This window comes from Rhododendron vialii, chromosome 1a (genome assembly GCF_030253575.1).
Source record: "Rhododendron vialii isolate Sample 1 chromosome 1a, ASM3025357v1".
Taxonomy (NCBI): domain Eukaryota; kingdom Viridiplantae; phylum Streptophyta; class Magnoliopsida; order Ericales; family Ericaceae; genus Rhododendron; species Rhododendron vialii.
This window is the reverse complement of record NC_080557.1, coordinates 21,241,982-21,263,902: the sequence shown is the minus strand read 5'-3', so window position 1 is coordinate 21,263,902 and position 21,921 is coordinate 21,241,982. Positions and strand designations below refer to the sequence as shown.

Here is a 21,921-nt window from a genome sequence, read left to right as displayed (position 1 = left end):
GAGAATAATGTACCCACTCTATATCCGAGCTGAGTTTTTTCATTTTCACCATACCCGCCCGTACTGGGAAAAACCAGGAAGAAGGAATCAACTCCATATAAGTGGGGCAGGACGGGCATCCATCGGGGTTGGAGCAAATAGATGTGAATAAGCAAATTTAACAATAATACTCCAAAAACACTCCACATTGTAATAAGCAAAGTTACAAATTTTTTAGCAAATAACCAAATTCCACCCATTTCAAAACCAAACTTAACAACTTTTATCAATAATCAAAACTCAATAACCAAACTTAATAACCAAACTCAAAACTCAATAACTTAAAGTATCCCACATTGAAATCGTCTCATTGAGACAAATAATTTGGTGTGGTCAGATGCTTAATTGAAACTCGTTTGCAATTGGACAAATGTGTTGCATTGTGTATCGTGGGGGGTTTTTTGGTTAGAAATGGAAAAATAACCAATGTGAAAATAGAGATCGTTAAATTTGATTATAGACTAAATAGATAATCAAATGCTGACGTAACACATTTTGGTTATTGATTTTGATTATTACCATTGCGGATGCTTAATTGGCTAAGTTTGCGCTTTCCTCACGTGGAATAACAAATTTTAGAATGTTCTGATGGTTTTTTTGATCCGACTGTTCTGAAGTTAGCAACTGAAAATGTGCACAATCGAAGTAGTTTCTTGTTTTTTGCTTGCCTTCCCAGCCTATTGTCAACCAACTTTCACTATTTTGCCTCGAGACTGAATAGATAGCCGAGTCCCTAGGGTGTGCTCTGGATTTAGGGGTACAGATAGCAGAGTCCCTAAGGCGTGCTCCGGATTTAGGATTATACATTAAGTGCATGAGCTCTTATACGCAACCTGGACGCTCCAGGTATTCCTGCCTCCCATCATCAGCAGGCAAGACTTGATCGTGCACATCCACACCAGCAGATCACATGTGCTTGTTTGCTCGTTGAGCTCTTGCTCCGACAACGTAACAGTTTAAGCTGTATTTTGACTGCTTGAATATTGACTTTTGGTGAGCTAGATGGTTTTTTTCCAAACCAAATGATGATCATATAATAAAGAATCCTACTATGGACAAACATCTTCAATCGAAAGTCAGGAATACCAAAAACAAGCAGCAGCCAGAACAAGGATTTGGCATGCAAAAAACAAAAGCAATATTTACAATAAATTGTTCATGTTAGCATGTCCTACACACATTACAATTATGTTACAACAACAGAGATGCATGGTGCTTTGCTAAATAAAGCAACATACAACATGATAAATTACAGGCAGGGAAAAACTTAGTGCATGTTGTCAGATATCCCGCCAGTGACCACGCTCTCATCCACAGGTTTTGGGCCACCACAGGATCTTGATACTGATTCAAAGAGCTTCTCAATCTCTGGTGCACATCTTGTAAAAGACCGACTCCAGAAATTGTATCTAGGATTCTGCTCGACAATATATGCAAAGCAACTATGTCATATACCCATTATTTCAACACCGCAGAATGAGCAAATAGTATGGATAAAAAGGGAAATGAGGGAAACAGCATAGAAATACCTTTCTATATTGTTTGCAATGTTGATGAATGAGTATAAACATGAACAAACAAACTACTAATGACAAAGATAACACTAATTCAACAAACATAGAGGGGGGAAAACAGAAACCTTCAATACATAACAGATCACTCAACAGACACGTAGTAAGTCACTAACATAAACATCCCACCATGATGTGCACAACAATAAAATTAACAGTAAAAAACAAACAATAATGTGACGTGAACAAAGAATTACCTTAATCAACTCGATGAAGGTAATCAAAAGGCCCCATGGATGAGGTCGGTTAACAATCAGTCTTTCCAACAAAACTCTAGTGATTTGCTCCTGAATGATTTCCTGCCCAGCATAAAAGCGAATTTGGTCAGTATCCTCATTCAATCCCAAAGTCTAACATCAATGTTAAACCTTTTAGAGGCACCCCATCTGGTTAATCTCAAATCATATATTACTTGGCATACTTGACTTGGTCACGCATGTATCCTACCAAATAATTTCTGACTTTTACAATGCAAAGATGCGAAACAGCTGGCAACATTACACTTAAACATCAAAAACATGAAAGCCAACTCAGAGAGACAGAGGTCGAAGATCATCAAACTCAACCCTGATCTGACCAAGGTTGTCAACTACTGACCATGATCAATACATGGTCATAATTCCTTACAGACACATTTAGAACCAGAAGCTTGCATATGTGAAAATCCTTAAGAAAATCACAGCCACCAATAAATCCAGTCTAATGAAACAAGCAAACTTGAAATATAGCCAAGTCAGGCTTACCTGGTTTGATTCTGCAAATAGGTAAAGAAGGATGAAGGAGAAGTAATGTGTATGATTGTTTGGATAACGCAGTTGGTTAGCAATCGCATTCAAAAAGAGATAACGTCCCTCAGTATCTAGATCCATAATCAATGTCTGGAAGATGTCCAAGGCAGCACCAACTAAGAACACAGCTAATGGAACGCTACCGGCCATTGACTGTGTGTGAGGAGGAGTTCTCGCCTGAAGCTGCTGTATAGCCTACAGTATGGTGGCCAAAGATGATTGTTAAGAAACACATGCAAGAGCACTGGAGAGGGGGAGGGCAAGGAAATTAATAGAATGAGCCACTAAGGTGTCATGAATTAAAACAATTACCATTGACCCCAAGCCCTTCAATACGGGGAAAAATATAGAAAGTCAAAAATCATTGTGTGTGATCAAAATGCAGTCATTCAAGCAAAAATGAAATGATTAAGAAATGATCACTCTACGATGAGCTTTCACGATATGGCATTTACATTCATTCAATCAATTTTTTTTTTTAATTCAAGAAAAAAAGAGCTTCACAGCATACAAATCTAACTTGTAAATGCAATCCAATGGCAGCAAAGCTCATCTTGCAAGTACAATTCAAGAGGATGAACCGTATTAGATTCAATTATTTTACTTGTTATGTTTCATATTGTCCCCTCTGCACGTTCTCTGAATCTTCCATGAATTCAAGCGACCCCTAAATAATGAATTTCAATGTTAAATACTCTTTAGGGAGTATTTCAAATTTGTCCCATAAGGATGAATAGATGGCAAGCCTGGTGCAGTCTGAGTGTGAACCAAACGAGATAAGAAGTCCATTAAAATGTCTTCTAAATACAGTTTTCCAGAGCAGAAATATTGAAGAATAGTCTACCTAATAAACATTGTAATAATCACAAAATAAACAAGTTCCAGATAGACTTGAAAATACAACCGATGCACATAAAAAAATAATCACAGTACGAATTAAGTTGACAGGTAAAAAAGAGATGGGAAGTAAGGAAACACATTGCAAAGATCAGTTGAGTACCCTCTATAAAAATAACAATCCACAATATCAACTATTTGTGACAACGAAAACAGATTCTTAGACATGTATTAAATACCAATAGATGCTTCAAGAAAGGGGCCGCAGCATCTACGAAGCCGACATCTATTGTCCTAGGCAAAAACAGAAGGAAAAAATGGCTAGAAAATAGGCTCTCACTCCCCTCTACGGTTAGAAGCAGTAGTTGTGCTTATTATGATTTAGGATCTATTGGAAGAGTTTTTCATCCCTCTAGTTGTATATTCTTTCATTGCTATCAGCACTGTTGCGTAAAGAGAAACAAAAAAGCATGGACACACCTGCATTCCAACATAAAGCACAAGGGAGTTGATCAATGGTACATTATGCCGGGTACCAGCCCGAACAGCATCGCTTGGTGAAAGCAGCAATTTCTGCTTCAACTCAGTTAGAAATGAAGAGCCCTGTTGCCTCGTCTGCATATAATTTTCATGAGGAAAATACCAAGGGCATGAGGGGAAGACAAGGGAACAAAAAAAATGCATTAACTCTCGAAAGAAATGACAAAAACACAAGAACTATATGTCAGTTGATTTTAATCACGTATGGTGTGGTTAGGACTGGAGCAAATAATAAGAGGAGGAAAAAGACGGGAACGAATTCAAATATTAGCATATCCTTAATCCAGATACCTTTAGATACTCATCTACATCACCCTTGATTTGTTTCGTTTTAAGAGCCACGTCGACCTCAGACAGAATACGCGGAGACTGACTGATTTCTGCTAGCAGATCAATCTGCGCAAATTGACAAAAAAACAATTAATTTTTGTATTAGTAGAAGTACTTAAACAGTCAATTATTGTTAGTTATATACCTTCAAATTTGGAGTAGAAGGGTCTGGAAGCCTCATATTGCGTGGAAATGCACTGAGGATTATGTTTCGCATCTGTATGCAGCTTGGAGGTATCACATCGCAGAAGCTGAAATGGTAATCGCAAAGGAACTCTGGGAAATCATGAAGTAGCACTAGTAACACCCTTAGAGTGCCTTTATACAGAAAATGAACCTGTTGGAGTTATAAAATACCAGGATACAAGGTGAAATTGGATGCAGATAAAAGTGGGAGGCAGAAGAAACAGTACAGACTAGGAAAAAGAGACAAACCGGCTCCCCAAGGTCAGCACTCCTCAAGAATGGCTCCAGGAATTGAAATAAGTCTACCAGCAAGCGCTGCATATAAGGCCACCCTTTCTGAGCATTTCCAGTTAGCAACTTTGGCATGAAACTCCTATGACTCACCAACTCAAGCCATGCGAAGCTGAAAGCATTTTTAATCAAGTAAGAAATGGGCAACAAGTAGGGAACTTATAGAAAGCAGTCATATTAATTCCTCCAGAATCCATGACTATTTCACTGCAACAATAGTTGTAACCACCAATTATTTACTCACACCATCCGGTAGACGAGCATTTTCTATTGAAAATGGGAAAGACAGGGTTCCAGAAATCCCACATTTTCTATTGCATATTTGCATGGCAAGACAAATTAGGAATAGGCAGCAATTTATCGCCTTCAACATCAGGCCAAAAAATCAGTTATTGGGCACTGAGTCAACATACTAATGTAATAGGTATGCAAAATTTGTTTCTTCCAAACAATATGCAAAAGCAATTCAATTTGGAAACCCACTCCAAAAAAAAAGAAAGCAGAAACTAACTAAAGCATAGCTGCAAACTATATGAAAGAATTAGTAACACTCAAAATTTGTGGCTTTTCAAACTGCATGTTGCTGTAGAGATAATGAAGCACAATAAAAACATACACATACCTGAATCCCGGAACTTTAAGGGGTTGTACAGCATGAAATGCATTTGCAAAAGCTATCAAAATCTGAACGCACAAACCCAAGATTAGTTATTGGAGACAACAATGACCAAAGTAAATGGAAAACACCAAATACCTGAAAGTTTGCACCATCAAAGACAGGGTCCATGGAACCTAGATCAAGTAGCCAGTTAATGAACAATCTGAAATATGGCCTTGGATTAAAAGAAACTTTCTTGTCTTCTGCATCTTTCTGTATAATTCTCACGGTCACTGCCAGAACCTGTGAAAATACCAAACACCTGGTAAAACGTACTGCTTCAAGGAAAGCAAAATAGTATGTTATCAAAAATTATTTAGTTGGGACTTAAACCTTTGGTAGAAGCAAGAGTTTGCTTGACCCTTGATCCACAGGGAAAAACTAGCAAAATAAAAACAGGGAAAGTCAGGGCAAGAAAAATGAATAGGAGAAACAACATAAGAGAACAATATACTTACCTTTAGGATTGAGAATACAAGTTTTGCATAGATGTCAATAGCAAGGAAGGAGAGGGGATGGACTTGTTGAGGTGATTGCAGAGGGGCAGAATTTATCACCTCAGAAGATAAGCAATGTGATACAGAAAGTTCCTGGGTAAAAGGAATAGATAAGAGGGAAAGAACTAAGAAAATTTCAGAACTTCAAGATTATACCGTATCAGTAACGATTCAGAAAAAAAGTCACCGTTAGGCAGCGGAAAAATCGATCTGACATGTCATCCCCTTTAAGCAGTCCACTTTGCTGCAATTGTAAGATGTAATGGGCACAAGCTGCATCATTTGCACCTGGAAGTTCACATATTCTGTACCATTCGGCAAACAGCATGGAAACCTACAGAAAAAGAATGTTTACAGGTAAGAGACATACAAAAATTATATACAAAATACTAATTATAGCCTCCAGCTTCAGAAAATCAAAATTATAAAGAGGAATTTGTTCAAGAATGGACGCAGACGCTATTTGCAATCATGTAAAATGACATAAACAAAGGAGCAGAAATACAAGAAATATTTCTAACACCCAAACCATTAGACTACACTCAAAGAATGGAAACTTGGTTACTTCAGAAAGTAATTGGCTGCTCGCAATCCCAGCAAAACTGTCTCAAGTAAGTTTGCCTTTAGCTGCAAAAACGAGCCGGACGACCCAAACCATTCATTTCCTCCTCAGTTCTATGACACACTCAAGTCAACAAGCAGTCCCCACACGGCACTGCCCTATTCCTACTGGACTGATTCAAGCCCATTCCACAATTAAATCAAATAAGACGCTGTTCTTTTTCAATTACTAAATCCATATTGGCATGGTTCTAAGCCTTAATGTCTTGATTCACCAACAAAAAGATTTCAACACAAGTCTTTGATGATCATTCCGGTAATCCCTAATGATAATTTTAGATAAAGAGTGATAAGTATGTTGATATAACTAACCACACTCAGACCACATGTCCACTGTATATGTTTGTTTAGAAACTGTTCTCATGTCTTAGTCCATCCCCGAAAATGAAGATTAGGTTCTTCATGGCATCAAACAGGTAAGTTCGCAAAAATTCACCCAACGCTTTTGCTTGGGACAGTCGAACAAATGTTAAAGTCCATTTATGTAATTTCAACTTCAGACAACGTATTAGTCGAGCTCTGTACTTCTGTATCTGTATTCATAAATTTCGTTGAGTGCGATTTACCGCAAGTAATAGGTGTATATTCTGGAGATAAGCTCCAACATCAGTCTACTTATCTTAGGGCAAATTACTCAAATAAACCTTGTAGTTTGATCTTTGTGTCACTTTGGTCCATACTCTTTGAATTGACTCGATTTTAACCCTGCAGTTTCGATTCCGTGCCAACTAAGGACAAAAGATAACTTCCGTTAGTGACAAATTCCACTTGACCCCCTATAGTTTGGGCTTGGTGTGAATTGACCCATTGTCAATTAGAAACTACCACACGACCCCATGTCATTTGTATGCTCAAGTGTACGGTTAATGTATAATTTTATACTCCTTCCGTCACACCAAAAATGTCCCCAGCGGTAATCCGTGCATTTTCGAACTCCAAAAAAAAAAAATTCTATTTTGTTATTTTTCTGTACCAAATTAAAGTACTCATTGAATACTTTAATTTGGTGTAAAAACTAAAAAATATTTTTTGGGGATTTGAAAATGCACGAATTCCCGGGAGGGCATTTAAAGTGAGACGTGGGGAGTAGCATATAGATGAAGATACTAATTGAATCTCTTATCAACATAACTAAATCACAAATTATCATAATTCTTTTTTGATCTTGTTTTATTTTACTTTGATTAGTTTTGAGATAATTTTTTAGATTATTTATTCATCTTGATAAGAGGAACGGAAAAAGTAAAAGATTATGTCCAAAATCATTTTTTTTTTAAAAAGTTCGCTATAGCCAAAAAATAATTCAACTATTTTTTTTTCTTATTCTGCAATTTTTTCTGGTTTGGTTCATATTTTTCTTTCTTTTTTCACCTCTAGTTGAGAAGGAAAATAATTTTTAAAACTTAACGCAAAACTAAAAAAGGAAAAAAGGTATATTTGTGAGGCTAACAAAACACCATCAATTAGATCAAAAAATTAGATAATAGGTTGAAAAAAATTTGACTTTTTTTGAAAGAAGGGGATTATTGCGATTTATAATTTAATTAGGTTGATAAGAGATACATTAAACGAATGTAATTACATGTATAGATGAGAGGGAAAGAGAATAAGATACAAAAGGTAAATGGTCTTTGTACATTTATATCATTAATATGATGTAACGATGCACTTTAATACACAAATTACACAAGGTAGTGTGGTAGTTACGAAATGATATGGGGTCAATTCGCATCAAGCCCAGTTAACGGAAGTTATCTATTGTCCTTAATTGGCACGAAATCGAAACTGCAAGGTTAAAAATCAAGTCAATTGAAAGAGTAGGGACCAAAGTGACACAAAAACCAAACTACAGGAACCATTTGAGTGATTTGCCCTTTATCTTAAGTTATACAATATTCCAATCACCACTAACCGTTCTTGCAAAAGAATATTCTACAACAGCAACCCTTTTCCCCATTCTTCCATGTTGCATCAATTGACATATTATTACTATTAGAACCACCATTGAAATTTCAAGGGGATTCTTTATACAAATTTGCGGGAATGGGGATTCTTTTCAGATGATGTAATTAGTTCCTTTTTTTTAGTTGCAGAAATTACAACTTCTTTGTTATGTTTGAAATAATTTCTATTGACGAAATAAGCATAAGCTAAAAAGAAACTACCATAGATAGCAAGACGGACTTTTACAACCACTTATCATATCTTAAACCGTCAGATTCTCGTAAAAAATACATCTTATATTTGGTCCCAAAATTTACTATTAACCTCTTTCTCCTATCTCACATTTTACTGTGGCCTCCATATTGAGAGGACCTAAATTCTAGCCCCAGGTTCTGTTGGTTTTAGCCGAAAGAAGAAAGAAGGGTCCAGGTTGGGTGATATGAATGCATGCTAACAATTTCAAGCTCTATTCTGGCTGGACCACCTTTGCATCAGGAATCCACCTACCATCAAAATTTACCCTTGGTAAGTGCAAACTGGGACTGAAAGGCTTGTCCAACGAGTTACTTGAAACCTTAGTTGTTAGATTCAACCAAAAAATGCCCTTAACATTCATTAGATTACCATCCCAGACAAGTGAGATCAGCACCAAACGACATATTAAGGCACTCCCAGATACCACAAGAAATCTCTCTAAACTATCACTTCCCTTCAACTTCAAATTCTCTCACAAAAATGGATTAAAATTGCAGTTTATTCACAATCATGGTGTAAATTAGGCAAAGAAAAAGAGGTCTGGACTCCAAAGAAGATTACGAATTACCAACTACCAGCCAATGCAGCCGAGGTTATATCCAACCAGTATAATGGCTTACAACCATAATGAAAGTCAGGGATTACAATATGCAATGGTTTGTTCTGAGTGTTTGTGGCTTGCGTTCAGGTGCGGTTTCTAGTACTGTGCTTGTTGTCCTGGGGTACAAGGCTATCCCCCTGCCCTTCTCTTGGGTTTGTTCTTTTCAATTGAAAAAAAAAAAAAACAATATGCAGAGGTAACATTCGCTCTCAAACTATATCTAACAAACAAGAAAGAAAACTCATTTGTACTGCTACAAAATTCTGAAGAGCTTGTTGGACAGGCAAAGATCATAGATACCTGCTCACGAAAACCAGCAGGATCTGCTTCCACTGGATCAACAGCATTGTAGTCCTCCTTGTTTGATGCAGGGGGAACAGGAGCCTGTGCCAGAAAAAATTAAAAGGTTAAGGTATGAAGAATGCTTGACTGCTAAAATGGGATACAAGAGATATTTCTCTTAACCTTTTTTTCTCTAGCTTGTCTGGTGTTATCCTCCTTCCCCACAGAAATTGAAGAAAACGTAGCAGCATTTGCAGCAGGATTCCTGGCAACCTCAACCAGATGTTGTAACGACTCTGGAGATCCAGGCCTTGCTGCAAGCTGCATGTAGGAATTCGATCAGAACCTGGTATAATCTAATTTAGCCACCATATCGACCAAAAAGAATAGGTACAAACCTTTGCCAAAGCATCAACGAGATTATGAAGTTCAGACATGACACTGGAATCATTGATCAACAATGTTTGAATCAGGGAAATGGCAAACTCAGTCGCAGCTTCTGCACATCATATGCAACTAGTTAGCTATGTCAATTTCTACAAGAATACTGACGTAGGGCAATGTTACTAATACATACTATTCCTTCCTGCATCAAGTAGCTTTGCCATATGAACATTGTACTCAGCAAGGTTGAGCAATTGGCTCCGAATAAGGCCAATTGTAATTTCTTTGTTGAACTTTCGATCCTCATCCGAATAAATCACCTGTAAAAATTAAGTCCAAAATAGGTTTACTAAACTGAAGAACAGGAAAAAAGTCAATACAAGATACTCTGAAAAGAAATCTCAACGAATTCCATTTCCAAGTACCGCTTCAGTGATATTTCAACCAGTGCACCACAATGGCAAACAAAGTCAAAATGAAAACAAAGAAGAACAGGGAGATAATGAATAGTATCGGTTAGCAAGAGCATGAAAAAAGAATACAGAAATTACCTGCCCACCCAGTTTTCAATCAAAAAGTACCATGGCATGTATAATGAATCTAATCATAATACCGAGAAATGCCATATCATAGGACTAGCAAAAAGCAGGCCTCTATCCAAAATTTGGAACCAAACTATCAGAATCTGTTTTCTATCAGTTTTTAAGGAAAAAAGAGATACAAATTTCTAAAGTCAAATAGCCAAACAAAACAAGTGTACGGATCCGCTGATAATAAACGGGTACTTTGCCATCACAAAGAATCTGTCCAAACTCCAACCACCATGAGACATACGTAAGAGGCAGAGAAGATACCTCGAGCCACTGTATTAAGCAAATGAAATGCAGTTCTAGAGAAAGCAATGTATTTATGACCAAAACAAGCAGAAAAACAAACACAAATTTCACAGGTATGAAGAATTGCCTTAGGCGGTTTGGGAGAGGAGGTAGGAAACAAAAGAAGCAACCCCTAAAAAAAAGGATGGCAGTTTGCACACATTTTGGTTTCTTTCGAGATGACTACTTGGCAATTTCATACTCGTATTATGGTAGTCAATCTGGCTAGACTCTAGAGGGATGTTATGAGAAACAAAGCTCTCTTCTTGGTTCTACAGCATCAAGAAGCCAATATACACCAGAAAGGCAGAGAAAGACAAAAAAGTACAGTAGTATGCTTATTACTACGCAGAAGTCCATCCTCCAAATTGATGCTTACCATCTTCCATCGAGATGCATTTTCCTACACTAAAGCCAGAACCATGTTATATGATAACGGTCGAAATGAGATGTTCAATTGCGTAAATAATAAATTTGAAAACAAGGTAAACTATATCCCACTTGAGATGTGCATTGGACAGAACTCATAAAGCGCAGCCAATGATGGTAAAATGACTTCAGTCCAACGATTCATTCACTAAATGACCAACTAATTTAACATTGCAACACAGTGCAGTTAGTCATCGTACCAACATGGGAAGCATTGCAAACTATTCACAGTTGATATCATACAGACGATAAGCAAAGGAACTGAAATTATTTTAAACTGTAAACGTAATCTAGAAAACAGGACCAAGTTAATAAGCATACCCAACTAGTCAGCTCCTTAACAACCAGCTTGCTAACATCACGAATGGCAGCCAGAATGGCAACATGAGCAGCAACATGAGCACTATTTAAAGCATTTTCATACAAACCCTTGAAAACCTGTAAGAGAGTGAGAATTCAAACTCAAGGCTTTGTGAAAAAATGACAAACGGGAAAAAACAATAGTCCACCAAGTCTAGGTCAGGTAAACCACCTTTTGAGCCACAGCCAATGCAGCTTCATCTCGACTGATACATCTGAGAATGATTCCTGGAACCTCAACAATAATGCCCTGAATACAAACACACCAGATTATATACTTGAATACACAAAGTAACTCCCATAGGGGACTAATCGCAAGGACAGGGAGGGAAACCAATACAATTATGTTCGTATAGATTAGAGAGAAAATAACCGTGGGCTGATTAAACTGTTTATTATAATACCAGAGAAAGGACAAAAAGAAACCAGGAGAAATGGCAGAAGTATACCTGAATATCTGCATCCATAGCATCATTTGTCACCAGAGATTCCAGCTGCAACCAATTTTGAAATGATCTTATCAGTTGACAAATATATTCAAGGAAAGGTTGAAAGTGCAGCGTGTAACAAATTGTTGAAGAAATGGAGGACATAAAAGCAACATGAGTGTCAGAATTTAATGCCGAAAAGCAAAACCAGTTCATTAGCCCCGTGGGCAATGTTCCCCACTGTAAAACACCAAATGATCAGGAACCATTTCAGGCTTTATCTACCACCAAGTGTGTTGGGCAATTGGCACCCACTCCACAGCTTATTCATTTACGTAAACTATCACTTTATGCACACAACACCCTGGATATATGCTTGCGCAATATAAGAAGAGGTGAAAAGACAAAATACCAGAATGAACACAAAATTGGCGAAGAATTCATATTTCTCATAACACCAAAAATTGTGGAACAGGGAGTATGGCAACAATTAAAAAATATGGCCAGAAAATGACCACAAGCTGTGGTCGATAGATATTACAGTTTCTATTCAGTAGCATACTTCGTTGTTGATTCTGTCAGTGGGAATTCATCAACTGCAAAACATGCCATTTTCCAGTGTTTTGCAGACATGAATTTGAATCTATCTACTTTCTGAAAAGTATGGCTAGTTCAAAAAGTGCTCATGTTTTCAAAGGTGATGTTTGATTGCTCCACAAACAAAAATAATAAACTGAATAACATAGAAATCTTTAACGATTCACAGCAGATTTTACTAGCGGTAATGACAAGAATAACAACAGAAAGAAACAACTATCTAAAAGAGCATTTGAAACCTTCTCCGAAATGATCTGGTACTTTTCCAATGCATCGCCTGTGGTCAACAAAGGTTCAGAAGTACTACTTCCAAGGCGATCTGTCGTAGGAGTTGAAGGTAAAGGATGCGAAGAAGCTCCAGATTCCTTGCAACAAAACAAAAAACCACACAGAATTTCAGCCCCAAACATTATATGCAACGAAACAAAAAAAACCACACAGAATTTCGGCCCCAAACATTATATGAACTAATATCACAAAATTCCACTTACTTTTACAATGTTGGAAATCTCCAAAGAATGTAATTCAGGGGTTGTGGCTGAAGGAAATGACGCAACAACGGCATCATTTTCAAAATCGTGTGGATTAACTCCATCAGCTGCCCCAATAAGAGCTGAGGAAGCACTGAGATATTGCAAAAGCATTGACACTTAGTTCCTCAAATTAAACAATACCATTGAAGAAACTGAAAATCTAGACAAGAAATCCACCTGTGAAGCTGAGCTGAACTAGATTCCATCTCCTCAGAAACAATATCTAAGGGCTGGTGTTGAATTCCTGTGTTTCCTACGCCAGATGAGTACATGACAGGGTTCAGTTGTCCAGATGCTGAACTATAAACCCTGGACATGCCAGAACTGGCGGGTGAACCTGTAGAACCAATTGCTAGAGCATTTGAGCTATGGCTTGACTGATTCTGCCATGGTAACCGAACAAAATCCTGAAAAAACAAACAAATAAACAAAAGGAAATAGGAGATCAGATATGAACATCCTCGACGACCAGACTATCTCATAAAAACTGTTAATACAAGGGTACCTCATAAACTCGCTGTTGAGAATGGGATAAGCGGCCAGGTTTAGGGCGGAGTGCTTCTGGCAAAACACCTGCATGACCTTGGGCGTAGATTCCTGAATCAAAATATGCTGGACCAACACCTTCTCTATGCTTCCTTCTTATTGAAAGTTGTTGAGCTATTTCACCGTCAATGGTTTGTATTGCCTGGAAAAACCAACACATGCCACAAGAAGCCACCACCAGAAAGAATAAATAAATTGGTAGATGCACCAAAATGTGAAGAGATAACAATTGTCTGTAGGATAGATAAGAAGCTTTGATAAGAATTAACCCAACTCCCTTGATGGATAATAGAATTACCAGGTTGCATCCCTTCATCAAAATGTTGTACTACCTCACATCCACTTAGGCATTAAAACAGTCAAATGGAAATCTCAAACAAGATACAGGAAGGAATCCAACTTGGCAGCATATATTTTCTGCTAACATGCCCGCATTATCACCTCCTTTGGAAGAGATGAACCAAGGAAGGAAAAAAATCCTGTTATTAAATTAGCATTGGTATAGATTGCAACAGAAGTCATTCTTCGCAAGATTGATCCAAGAGCTTAAGCAAAGTAACACATCTCCCAAGTTCCTCAATGCCTCTTATGCTTCCATGGTAATAGCTTCTTTCGTAAATAGCAAGTACATCACTGACAGTATCATGGCTCTTGTCCATTCCCAAAACCATCGAACTGATCATTTACCACTACTCTCTCTATCAAAGGGATTAAAAAACTCCAATCAAAATGACAGTAATAGGCAAACAGACTCACTCTACCTCAGGCCCAAATAGCTCCCAAAGAAGCCTAGAAAAGGTTCCTGTGAAGCACGTATGTGGATAGAGGATACAGATGCGACACGACACAGATACTGTGATAAGGCAAAACCTAAAACAATAGGATAATCGGGGATACGTTGGTAAAACTTTCATATTCTATAATTAATAGGGCGAGTGATTTTGCCACTCCCCTTTTTGTTAATGCCACTTCTCTTTGTGTCTTGATTAGATGATTTGTTTTGTGAGAGAAAGGGAGTGGCATTAACAAAAAAAAGGGAGTGGCAAAATCAATTCCCATTAATAGTCTTGTACTAGGCATAAGAATAAACCCAAAAGAAATAAAAGTGCAGTTGAATTGTTAATACCAATCATTTAGCACGACATTTATTTTATTTTATTTTAAAGTATATAAGATATACATATATACTCAGTATATCTAATATACATTCTTTGAAGTGAGGGTGCCCTCATGCTTATATATACTTCATAATACTTTAATACCCAAGGAGATGTGGAACTTCGCTTCACAACCTTCCTCACGCGCAACATGCTCACTCGACGGCACATGTCGCGTGAAAGCCAGACACACTCTACCCATCTCTAGTACCTTGATCTGATACCCTGTTACACGGTCTTGGGTAGAACTCAACCTCAAAAACTAGATATTAAAGTGAGGGTGCCCTCATGGTTATACTTAATAATACTTTGGTACCCATGCGATGTGGAACTTTGCTTGGGGTTTGTTTAACACTTGTGTCTCTGTCAAATATCTATCCAATAATACAAACACTTTGCTTGGGGTTTGTTTAACACTTATGTCTCTGTCAAATATCTATCCAATAATCCTTTGTATATATTTTAGTTACAGTTTGCTCCTTACTAAGTGACCTTAATTCTTTAAAAAAAAATCGATTTAAAGCCCCACTGTATCACATCTGATTTAAATGTTGCTTAGTTGTTTGAAGTATCTGATACTTCTTGGGCACATATCCTATTCAATACGTATTTGATACCCACACTCAACTACCTTTGGAGAATCCATATTCACCAATGAAATTTGCAATTTGGTCCTAAGCCACCTTTCTTCATTCTCATTCTCTTCAACAAGTATTTCTAACAAAGAGAATCATGGGCCATACATAAACATAATGCTTACAAATCATCCTAGGGATATAACCCTTTCCTATTGAATCCAACCACTATTTGATTACCCTCCCAAAGCGAACACAATCCACTTTTTCTGATGATGACTACATGGATCAAAACCTCAATAAATCCAGCCACATACAAGTCGCCCCTAGTGAACAATGCGGCATTCAAAATGGATCTCAAAAATTCTACCCACAATCAACAAACCCATTTGGGCAATAAACCCCAAAGGATAACTCTGCAAATTCTTCATCCATATCTTCAAATGAACAAGAGAAGAAGTGTCAATCCTCACCCCTTAAAAAACTTGAGTACCACAAATATCAAATTGTGTCTTTGACGGTTTGACCCAATTGGCAACTTCCATGCGGACCTCATAGCATTTAAAGGCACGTCACAAAATTTGGTAATGTCATTTTGTCCTCCAGGCTTATGGTTTGGGTAATTGTGTGGCTCAAAAGAAAGATGGGAGAACCATATGGACCAAGAGAAGACCAAGCCCTTCTAAGGATAGTATAAACGCATTAGCATTCAACAAAGAAGAAAGTAATCCAACCTTCTCTGTTGCAGCTTGTTCAATTAGTGCGCAGCCCAGATCAAGGTTATCATTGGTAACAAGTTGTACAGCTTGTTCAAGAAGGTCACTTGCAATATTTAGACCCTGGAGTGAATTCCTGAGCTGACTTGATATTGAGCCACGCAAGGGTTCCTAGCAGTAAACATTGAATCACTGTCAAACCTCATACAACAAAGTCAGATAAATGCAAGATACTAATCAAGCACCAAACCGGACACTGGAAGGATAAGAAAAATCTCAAGTTCGAAATTTAACCTTGCACGTTACATGAGCTAAGCTTCCGGCCAAACTGGCAACCATTAAGTGTGCTGCATTACGTATGCGGGTCTCGTCTAACTCCATGGCATAATCCTACATTTTCATCACTGTTATTTAGAGCAAAAGCAACTTAAATCAACTTTAACAAGTTATCTTTAGCCTATTACAAAAGAATAGGATTACAAAACCTTTAAAACGAGTTCCTTCGTTGTTTGAGTGGCAATAGAAACACTTCGCTGCACAATACCAGACACTATCTCCTTGATAGCTCTATCCATAGCGATTGGAACCACACTGTAATAAAGAATTAAAGTTTATCTTGTAAGATGGATTCACCAAGAAAATAGGGAATGAGAATTTGAATGAAGATTTCCAAACCTCTGAAAATGCAGGTAAAGGCCAAGGGCATGAAGCTTTGGGTTTACAATAACTTGTTGTTCAATATTAGATGTCGGCGTTGGAAGCTGCAAACCACCACAAGCTTATGAAAGCAACCAACAAATAATTAGGAGATGAACAGAAGAAACGAACATAACAACACCTGACTAACAGAAAATGAGGATTGCCGTTGTAGTAGTCCTTGAGCAGAAGGGAGCTGATCAGGTAAGCCCAAAGCTGCCAGCTTTTCATCCTCTGTCAGTGGATGAAGAGGAGCAGCATACTAAATTCACCAAAAGATTAGAAACATCACATTTCTAGAATGATGATCTATATGAAACCTCCAATTAGAAAATAAATATGAAAGACAGACCTGAGACAATATATGTGAATGGCCACCAGGATGAGATGGGCTGGCAACCTCAAGTGGTAGCTCAACTTGATTTAGTGCAGATATTGTACCAGATTTGACTTCAGCAACTATCTGTTGTTGAGGCACCCCAGCATCTTTGTTGGAAAAGTCAGGATTTCCTTCAACTTGCCTTACCCTGTCCTTGAGAAGAGAAGTAGGAGTTACATCCTTCAGATCAACAACAAGATTCTTGAATAGGACCTGAAAGTGCCCAAAGAATGAAGGAAAAATGAATAGATAGTCCCAAAATCCATAGAGTTACTATGCGAAAGAACAACACTCATCGATATTTATGCATATATATACCTCGATATCAAACTTGAGGTTCATTTTCAGATTTGGCATTGCATAAATTTCAGCCAGTAATCCTAGAATACCCATGGTCCAAGGATTAGGAGGTTGATAAGCTAGACTGCTTTGGCAAGGTTCCAAAATCTGCAGCAAGTTTTAGATTACAAACATCACATAACCAAATCCTAGAGCATGTAACTGAATATAAAGAATGGTGATACCTTGGATGTGAATGGGATTACAGCAATCATCAAACCCTTTTCATATGCCTGCCATAAAAATAGACAAATAGTATACATGAATTTAATAACCAGGTATGAAAGGGAGTGCAAACAACAATGCAAATTTTAGTTTTAAAAAGAAAACTCCAATACTCCTACAAAATAAAAGTAATAATTACCTCTATGATCAACGATTTGGGATCAATCTCACGTGCCCTCAAAACTTGATTTCTGCCAATTGTGATCTTCCCAAGCCAACTTCCTAGGTTCTTTAGCAAGGAACGCTCTTCTGAACTTGATTTTATAAGCTCCGACCCTAAAAGAACCTGGAAGGACAGGTTGATACTAAATATATTTTCCAGCAGTAACTATCTTTGATACTTATAGACATTCACATCAGAGATACCTTGCAGTTCTCATAAGTGGCTTGTACAATCTCTTTGTTTAATGGCTTCGAGTTAACCTTGTCTATGAATTTCAAGTACAGATCATGAAAATTCGGCTCAATGCTTGCTCTGTCCAGAAATTTCACACATGATTATAATCGAAACTAAGTGTCACAAGAGATAAGAAGGTAAGTGAAGGTGCAGGAACAGAGTTCATAATGAGATTTTTTTTTTTTTTTTTTTTCGGATAAGTAAAAGATTATGTTACCAAAAAGACATTAAGGGAATGCCGCCCATATACAATAAAGGGCCGCAAGACAAAAAGGCCCAACACACTTGCACAATGCAACTGAAAAAGCTCAAACCATTCTAAAAATTGGTCAAGAGACGGAAAACAATCATTCTTGTGCCAACTAAAAAAGCAATTTAACAAAAAACTTTTGATTTTAAATAAAGGCTTTTTAACCCCTTAAAGCATCTCGAATTCCTTTCACGCCAATTCACCCACATCAAACAAAGAGAATCATAGCCCAAACACAATTCCTTCTTTTTCTCTCTCTAGCACATGTCCAAGCAATTAAGAATTTCATGACACTTCCCGATACAACCCACTGTATCCCAAACCATCTCTTGGACCAAATTCCAAAGCTCCCAAGCCACCAATCTGAAGGAGGAGGTGATCGACCGTCCCTGCATCCCTTTTGCTCAAACAACACCAATTTACCATGATTTTCTGTCTCCAATTCAACGATAATAAGAATCTTGCCTTGAATCGCGCCAAACAAAGAAACTCACTCTAAGCGGAGCCGAGGTTTTTCAAATAGCTTGGGATCCCCCGGCCCCCCCCCCCCCCCCCCCCCCCCCCAAACACACACACTAAGCTTGATAATAGGATTTCACCCGAAAGGCTCCAAATGAAGATAAATTCAACCGCATCTCATCCTCCCCTTCTCCTATCCCCCGCACACCATACACTCCACAGAACAACATCAAAGCCTCCTTCCGCTCACGCACATCTCTTTGCAAGCGGATATCCCTAACAGTAACCCCATTATGAGCATGGAGGTAATCATAAACTTTCGCATCTGTCACGAGCTAAACTTCACTCTACACCCGTCACCACACATGCTCCCAAAACTTCACTCTTTGCCCATCACCATCCGACATGCAAGTATTCTTACCAAAAACCTCCCACCCATTCATAATGTCCCTCCAAAGAGCCACCCCATAAGGTAATCTCACATCAAGGGAAGCCCAATCTCCCCACCCACATCCATAATTTGCCACTATTATCTTTCTCCACCATCTTTCTCTTCCACATGCGAATATCCAAAGCCATTTACCCAACAAGGCTTGATTGAACTTTAACCTCCTCACACCCAACCCGCCCTCTCTAACGGGAGCACAAACCTTGTCCCACTCAACTAAATGGTATTTGAACTCTTCCCCTACACCACTCCATAGAAAGTCTCTTTGTATTTTCTCTAATCTCATAGCCACATAAGCAGGGATGACAAACAATGACATAAAGTTAATGGGCAAGCTAGAAAGCGTATTTTTTTATTAAGGTCACTCTACCACCTTTCGGAATGTAGTTGATAATGAGTATATATAAGAGAACAATTACTTACAACCATTTATTGATACATTCACCCAAACACACATTACAAAAAGAGAATATAAAAGACAACAATTACTTTCTTTTTAATCGGCAACAATTACTTACAACCATTTATTGGTACATTCACCCAAACACACATTACAAGAAAGGACAAACTTAGGTTAGTCTGGCAGAAAGGGGCAGAAAGGTTCATATCCGCCACTGATTGAGATATAGATACAAATCCTACGGATGAACCGCCCATTAATTCAGCAGCAGTTAACATGGAAATCCCACATAGAGTTTCCACTCCCTCAATCACTTTGGACGCTAAAGTTAAGTCCATCTTGTGGACAATGTTGTTGGATAATGGGAAAGGCGTTCAGTTCTTGTTAGTCATCGAGTTTTTTCATGCTGTCTCAGTTCATGGAATTCATCGCTACATCTTTGATGCACTGCCAGTACAAGTTCATGTGAGAATTCTTAATTGGCTAGTTGAAAATAGCCCTGGGGCTATGGAACAAAAAATTAACCCGGACCTAATATTGACAGTGATCTCAACTATTGCAGAACAGAAGGCAATAAGAGGAGATAGATTTCTTATTATAGAGTAGAGATAAGGTCGCATGGGTCCCTTCTTTGGCACAAATCCTTTGTTTAACTATGATACTTAAACTTGGGAATGTGTATTGGTATCTCATCTTACTCACCTTTTCATTACCATGTACTGGGCAAACCATGGATAGTACTGCTCAGTCAAAATCTCAGAAAATTCCTTTGCCTTAGCTTCAAAATTTGTAGAAGATAAATTATTAATAATAAATGATATCTTGTCCTGAATCTCTGATGCTGGAGCCTGCAGAAAGATTGTGAAAATATTAGGTTAAGGTGACCAGTAGAAATATATAGCAGACAAACAGCATACTGCTCAGTATACTCACAACAAAGATAACAGCATACTTGGCAAAGAGATAAAAAGCATACTGGAAATGAGAGGACACATCATATTAGCACTATATGCCAGCAAGCTCCCGCAAAATCAATCCTTTCCTATACTGTCATATATGGCATTATGCAATTTTCACAACTAATATGATCTTGTTGCATTTAGGTCATGTGCTAGCTAAATGTCAAGCTCAGACGGATTATCAACATCAGCTTCTATGTTTCGTATAAGTTAGCCATAGTCCTTGACCACACAGCATATTTAAATGGGTGCATAGTAGATAAGTACTTCATGCGAACATTCCAGGGTTCAGAACCTCAGTATAATTTTATTACTTGGAAAACATATAAACTAGAAGCAAAAATAATGCAGCAGCACTATTTATGATAACATGTTCAAAAATAGAAATTAATCATCAAAGGGCTCACTGCGGGACTTTTGGTTTTTCCCCTTTACAAACCACTTTATAAGGCAACAAGTATTGATGCTGCAAATAAGGGTATATGACCAAATGATTGATAAGTCCATGTTTAACCAATGGTTCAAAAATCATTGGACTATAACATGGACATAAAAAAATTCAAGCTAACTCGGAAGTTCATACTGATATTGCTATAATTTCCACACTCCTAACTAGTTTAACAGTCAATGGCTAAGTCATGGAGGTCACATTTCCCAATGCAACCGCAAATATCATATGGACGTGATAAAACAGATCAAACGATTTCCTTAGCCATCAGAACCTATGTCAGTACGACTTGGAACTTGAGTAATTTCCCATATAGTTGCAAGCCAATCAGCAGCAGAATACAGCTGCATCTCCCATATGGTGGCTTCAGCAGTCAAAACATCTCAACTCGTCATCCCACAACGATGTAGTCATCGAATACCTATCAGCCTAAGGAGACATGCCCATTAGTTCAAAGCGTTCTGACACTGAAGATGTCCAATTGAACTGTACTCGGATGTGTAATGGTATTCAGCCAGACTGGAAGCAGATAGCATATATATTGCACGGAACCATGTCAGAGATTAAAAGAGAAGTTAAAGGGGAGTTTATTCACTTTTGGACTCCTAGTATTGTCCATAAGTGAAAAATGTGGCATGTGCACTATTGACACCAGCGACAGAACATTTATCCAAAAGAATGAATGGAAAGCAGGCCCAGCCATATTACTAGAGACACGATTACTTCCAGTTCCACCCTACCCCCTTTATTCTCTGAAGCAACATATTTTACTAGACTTATAATTCACATCTCTAAGGTTACCCTTAGTGCTTGATATTTACTATCATCTATTGTTGAATAAATCTTCCACTTCCTAAGGCTCAAATGATTTCTCCGTCCCC

At 37.9% G+C, this 21,921-nt stretch overlaps 1 protein-coding gene across 1 annotated transcript in view; it reads right to left on the bottom strand.

Annotated features, from left to right (window-relative positions):
• Positions 1-1,138: 1,138 nt before the first annotated feature.
• Positions 1,139-21,921, bottom strand: part of LOC131324368 (uncharacterized) — a 37,928-nt gene continuing 17,145 nt past the window's right edge. Inside the window, exons 18-51 of the mRNA XM_058356347.1 lie at positions 20,336-20,481; positions 18,046-18,154; positions 17,819-17,965; positions 17,640-17,687; positions 17,434-17,562; positions 17,089-17,328; positions 16,879-16,998; positions 16,716-16,801; positions 16,526-16,631; positions 16,335-16,430; positions 16,059-16,211; positions 13,552-13,734; positions 13,224-13,453; positions 13,005-13,137; positions 12,753-12,878; positions 11,938-11,982; positions 11,661-11,738; positions 11,450-11,566; positions 10,018-10,144; positions 9,839-9,939; positions 9,624-9,761; positions 9,459-9,542; positions 5,925-6,071; positions 5,699-5,830; positions 5,574-5,621; positions 5,337-5,483; positions 5,205-5,266; positions 4,541-4,694; positions 4,251-4,442; positions 4,067-4,171; positions 3,716-3,850; positions 2,354-2,593; positions 1,808-1,909; positions 1,139-1,456 (exon numbers count right to left, since the gene is read on the bottom strand). Coding sequence (XP_058212330.1) covers positions 1,307-1,456; positions 1,808-1,909; positions 2,354-2,593; positions 3,716-3,850; positions 4,067-4,171; positions 4,251-4,442; positions 4,541-4,694; positions 5,205-5,266; positions 5,337-5,483; positions 5,574-5,621; positions 5,699-5,830; positions 5,925-6,071; positions 9,459-9,542; positions 9,624-9,761; positions 9,839-9,939; positions 10,018-10,144; positions 11,450-11,566; positions 11,661-11,738; positions 11,938-11,982; positions 12,753-12,878; positions 13,005-13,137; positions 13,224-13,453; positions 13,552-13,734; positions 16,059-16,211; positions 16,335-16,430; positions 16,526-16,631; positions 16,716-16,801; positions 16,879-16,998; positions 17,089-17,328; positions 17,434-17,562; positions 17,640-17,687; positions 17,819-17,965; positions 18,046-18,154; positions 20,336-20,481 — 4,356 coding nt within the window. The 3' untranslated portion in view covers positions 1,139-1,306. The remainder of the gene's footprint in view (positions 1,457-1,807; positions 1,910-2,353; positions 2,594-3,715; positions 3,851-4,066; positions 4,172-4,250; positions 4,443-4,540; positions 4,695-5,204; positions 5,267-5,336; positions 5,484-5,573; positions 5,622-5,698; positions 5,831-5,924; positions 6,072-9,458; positions 9,543-9,623; positions 9,762-9,838; positions 9,940-10,017; positions 10,145-11,449; positions 11,567-11,660; positions 11,739-11,937; positions 11,983-12,752; positions 12,879-13,004; positions 13,138-13,223; positions 13,454-13,551; positions 13,735-16,058; positions 16,212-16,334; positions 16,431-16,525; positions 16,632-16,715; positions 16,802-16,878; positions 16,999-17,088; positions 17,329-17,433; positions 17,563-17,639; positions 17,688-17,818; positions 17,966-18,045; positions 18,155-20,335; positions 20,482-21,921) is intronic.